Below are 5,146 nucleotides of genomic sequence, written 5' to 3'. Positions count from 1 at the left end.
TTAATCTGCGAAAAAATGGTCAAGGAATGGTTGGCATGAGGAAACTGCCAATTCGGGGCAATCGGAGCTGGGTGACACCAGTGGTGTCGCGCAAACTAAATCTACTCAAAATTAGCAGATTCTAGTCAAGGGTGACTTTTGGGCTGTTATGATGCTTCTTGCCAAAATTTAGGTCAAAAGGAGGTGTTTTGCTATTTTTAATAATTTTTTCACTAAAACAAAGTATTCTGTAGGATTCTAGATCACAGGTCAGGCAATATGAACTATGGTGGTCTATGTTCCAAGAGTTTACTGGGATAATATGGTCTTAAGGCTGTCTATAGATTAGAAAACCATTGAATTTGACTGTTTTCAAAATGGAATGTCTACAACTATACATTTTTCGTTTTCTTAATTGAGCTCCACATTTAGTTAATTATAAATATAAACGAATGGAGAATAAAATGGAAGATTGATAATAAATGGAAGATTGTAGTGAATGCAAATATTGTATTGTTCTTCTTTGTTTTCAACTTTTCATCCAAAAAATGCACGAAAAATAGTAACCACCTAATACAATGCACCAGAGAAAGATAAATCACAAGGGCCAAATGCATAAGAAATGAAACAAATGAAATAGAATAAATAGTGTAAGAAATGCTCAATATTCAGATATTCATGTTTCTTTTAAAATTAGAAATCAAAAAGTGAAATAAACCCTAACCTTAATCAAATTTATCCTAAATTTTTGAGAATATATAAGGAGATAAACGAACTTAGATTTGGGGGCAACAAGATAGGGCAATTCAATACAGGAATGATGAAGAAATATGTCAAAACACTTTCAATTTGAGCTTGTACATTATAAAATAACTGAATTAGACAATAACTTATACGTATAATTAACATGAAAAAGTTTATATAGAGCCGAGGCTCTAAACAATCAAATTGAAGCCTACCACAAAAATTTCACTAGATGAGGTTGTTTTGATGCCTAAATATCCTCAAATTGACCATCTCCACATCAAGATGTAAGGACAAGAGAAAAAATGGATTTCAAGTTTTAGAAATAGTGTGTTTTGTAACGTATTTTTGGACCGTCAATTTTCAAGATTTTCAAATTTACACAGATTTGTCGATCTACACCATTTTTGAAGCTTTAAACTTTATAAATAAAGATAAAAATATATCATAAGGTTATCACAAAGATTTTAGTATTGAAACCACATTTCTTGACACTTTTGGAAGGTAGGATCTAATTTGATTGTTTAGAGCCTAGGCCCTATACCAACCGCACCCTAATTAAAAACATAGAAAACAAACCAAAGAATTTTCGGTTAGATTTATTTATTTATTTTTAAAAAAAGAACCTAATATTTCAGAAAAGGAATTTCATGGTTTATTTTATTTTACCTCACGATTTTAGGAGATTTTCAATAATTTTTTAAGTGCTATTACAGATTGATTGAGCATCAAACATTATTGAATAACTAAATTAAAAAATAAATTAAATCTATAAATGAAACCATAACACGCAAAACCATTGATATTTGGTTAGATTTAAACTTAAAAAAGACCCTAATAAGTTAAAAAAAGAATTTTATGGTTTGGTTGATTTTCACTAACAAGTTTTAGTGCTTTTCTATTATTTTTTTAGGTGATATTATAGATTGTAGAAACCCTAAATCATCTCGTTTTCAATTGTAATCTAAAATATAACAATGCAACTTCCTATTTTAAGAATGCAAACTTCCTATTTTAAGAATCCTATCTTCAAATCTAGGCATCCAAGTATCTCAAAAGCTTCAAAAAAAGAAAACGAAAAAATAAATGGAACTCATCTAAAAATCAGAATCTCACCAGAATCGCACTTCTATGTCGAGAAATCCTCCCGTTAATACTTGGCCCGGTCAACGGTTTAGATAGAGAGAGAGAGGGAGAGAGAGTTGGGAGAGAGAGAGAAAAGAAAATAAAACCCAGTTAGGGCCTTGCTGTGTTCACAGTGCGGTATGAGGATGCACTGCTTCGGCACATTCTTATTTCAAATATCGTTTTAAAAATTAAAAATAAAAATCAGTTTGAGGATGTAATCCTCGGATAGAGGGACAAATTTGAAATAAATAAAAAAATACGGGTTGATCGATACCTAAATTTACCTCATTTTGTATTTTCAATAAATAATTCAGGTCTGAACGTAAATTACTCAAGAAATATAAAATATAAAGCCTTCTAAGGATCCAAACCGGGTCCCTACATTTGAAGATATTTTAAAAATGACCGAGGAGCTGAATTAAGAAAAGGGAAAATTATGAATATCCCCCACCAATAACTTTAGTATCACACTCCTAACCTCATCAGTATTTTTTTATGGCTTTTACCCTAGATAAAAAGTCAAAAAAATTGGAACTAAAATATCCTCTCTTTAAATAGCCGTCTTTTCTCTATTTGCCTACCCTCTCTCTCTTTCTCTTTGTCTTTCTCTACCCACCCTCTCTATCTCTTTTTTTCTCTACTTGTCTTTTTTTTCTCTCTATCTACCTTATTTCTATCTCTTTTTCTCTACCAGCCTTCTCTCTATCTATCCACCTTCTGCCCTCTCTATCTCTTTTCCTCTCTCTACCTGTGATATTTTTCTCTCTCTTTCTACCCTATCTCTATCTCTCTCTACCCACTATATTTTTTTATTTTTCTCTTCTTACCTCCCTCTATCTCTCTCTACCTGCCTAGAGAGAGAGAGAGAGAGAGCAGGTAGAGAGAGAACGAGTAGAAAAAAATAGAGTAGGCAAAAAAAGAGAGGGTAGGTAGAGAGAGAAAGAGAGATAAAGAGAGAGTGGTAGAGAGAAAGAGAGAGGATCGATAGAGAGAGAAAGGGCACGTAGAGAGAGAGTGGGTACATAGAAAGAGAGAGAAAAGCATTTCAGTATCAATTTTTTGACTTTTTGAAGACTTTTTTACTAGGGTATAAACAATTTCAATTTTTTGACTTTTTGACTGGGTTTTAAAAAAAAAAACAAAAAAAAAAAAATTTGCTAGTGAGTCAGGATTCAAAAGTTTTCCCATTTTTCCATTAAATTGACCCATCATTTTGCCGTTAAAAGTTAAATAAATAGATCACCAAAGGATTCGAAAGTTTCCATAAATGTCAACCGGTACGTGTTTACCACATTTAAATATGGAAGGGACGTAATCTTTCCTGATATACAGAAATTGTTAGAATTGCTCTGCATGAATGGTTTACATGGACGTTGTTGCCTAACAAGTCGGGTCTTCTTATTTCCGTGAACCATCAATACACTATCTGCCCAGCACGTCTTTCATAAATCCTCCCGTACCAAATCTGAACTGCCTTCTCTATAAGAACACCTTCTGTCCTCCTCGATCTCTCAAACCCCAAAACTACTGAAACGATCATGGACTCTTTTGCTTTGATTACAGTAGAGAGTCCCTGCTTTGTTCTCTGCATCTTCTTCTTGCTACTCAACTTCCTCATTCTACTATGGAAGCTGTACTGCAAACGAGTGAACCAGGCCTGCTACCTCCTCGACTACGTCTGCTTCAAGCCTCCGGATGACTGGAAGCTCGACACCGAGCTCTGCGGCAAGGTTGTCAGGCGAAACAAGAACCTCGGCCTCAACGAGTACCAATTCCTCCTCAAAGTGGTCTTCGGCTCTGGCATGGGTGAAGAGACCTACGCCCCAAGAAGCCTGACCTCTGGGGATCCAAACAGTTGTAATCTAAACTCCGGTATCAGCGAGATGGACCAGTGCTTCATTGGAGCACTCGATCCTTTGTTCGAAAAGACTGGCATCTCGCCGAAGGACATCGACATACTGGTGGTTAATGTGTCGATGCTATGGCCGGCACCCTCTCTGTGTGCGAGGATCGTGAACCGGTACAAGATGAGAGAGGATGTAAAGGCATTCAACATCTCAGGCATGGGGTGCAGCGCCAGCCTCATATCCATCAACCTCGTCCAAAATCTGTTTAAGCTGCGCCCTGAGTCCCGGGCTCTGATCGTGTCTGGGGAAAGCATCGCACCCAACTGGTACGCCGGCAACGAAAAATCGATGATACTCACGAATTGCCTCTTTCGTACAGGTTGCTGCGCCATGCTACTCACGAACCGCAGGGCCGACAGGACTCGGTCGAAGCTCTTACTAAAGACCCTTGTCCGTTTCCATCTTGGCGCAAGTGATGAAGCCTACAATTGCGCGTCCCAGGTTGAGGACGACCTCGGCCGCCCCGGGGTCAAGCTCAGTAAGGACCTTCCCAAAGCCGCCACCCAAGCTATTGTAAAAATGATAAAGGTGTTGGGACCCAAGATTCTGCCAACTAAAGAAATACTTCGTTATTTGGTCATCCGATTCTTGGCAGGAGCCGGATCCGGACCCATGAGCCTGAACTTCAAGACCGGGGTAGAGCACTTCTGCATTCATCCTGGGGGGGCCGCGGTGATAAATGCTGTGGAGCGTGGCCTTGGCCTGAGCCGCTACGACCTCGAGCCCTCTAGGATGACGCTCCACCGCTGGGGGAACACGTCTGCGAGCTCCCTCTGGTACGTGCTGAGCTACATGGAGGCCAAGAAGAGGCTGAGGAAAGGGCACAGGGTGCTGCAACTAACCTTTGGCTCCGGCTTCAAGTGCAACAGTTGCCTCTGGGAGGTGGTTAGGGACTTGGAGAACCTCAACCACAACGTGTGGGAGGATTGTGTGCACCGTTATCCTGCTCAAAACCTAACCAACCCCTTCATGGAGAAGTATGGGTGGATCAATGACAACCCTGATCCCATTAGAATTGCACAGGCCTTCGATGAGAGCTGAGTGTAGCTGCCTTTTCCATGCAATAAGAGTTAGAGGAGTCGGGCTTGAGCTTAAGTGTTAGCCGTTGATGTCAAGCAATGTTACATCTCAAGTTCGATTCCTACCAGCCAATTACCCAAATAAAAAAAAATTTATAATAAATGTGTATATGTCTGTATTATGTAGATGTTTGTATTATGCATATAAGAGTGATTTACGTATGGATCTTAAATTTGTTTTCAAAAGATAAAATGCTCCACTTATATGTGAAAATTACAAAAAAGGTTGGTCAACCCTTTTTATCAAAATTGTTCATCGATCTAAGAACATCCTCTAACCGAACTTTATTTTATTTTATTTTTAGTTGT

General features: G+C 38.3%; 1 protein-coding gene across 1 annotated transcript; it reads left to right on the top strand.

Moving 5' to 3' along the window:
- Window positions 1–3,094: 3,094 nt before the first annotated feature.
- LOC18438452 (3-ketoacyl-CoA synthase 12) lies at window positions 3,095–4,940 on the top strand. Its single transcript, XM_006848625.4, has one exon. The coding sequence runs from the start codon at window positions 3,390–3,392 to the stop codon at window positions 4,797–4,799; it is 1,410 nt and encodes a 469-aa protein (XP_006848688.1). The 5' UTR covers window positions 3,095–3,389; the 3' UTR covers window positions 4,800–4,940.
- The last annotated feature ends 206 nt before the right edge of the window (window positions 4,941–5,146 follow it).

The sequence above is a fragment of the Amborella trichopoda genome, chromosome 8, assembly GCF_054954075.1.
Source record: "Amborella trichopoda isolate Santa Cruz 75 chromosome 8, AtrichopodaSantaCruz75HAP2 v2.0, whole genome shotgun sequence".
In the NCBI taxonomy this organism is placed as follows: Eukaryota; Viridiplantae; Streptophyta; class Magnoliopsida; order Amborellales; family Amborellaceae; genus Amborella; species Amborella trichopoda.
Note: the sequence above shows the minus strand (reverse complement) of the source record. Positions and strands in the feature narration are given on the sequence as shown.

Bases quoted from the DNA above. Each gene is read 5' to 3' on its own strand.
- LOC18438452 (XM_006848625.4), top strand. From the start codon at position 3,390: ATGGACTCTTTTGCTTTGATTACAGTAGAGAGTCCCTGCTTTGTTCTC.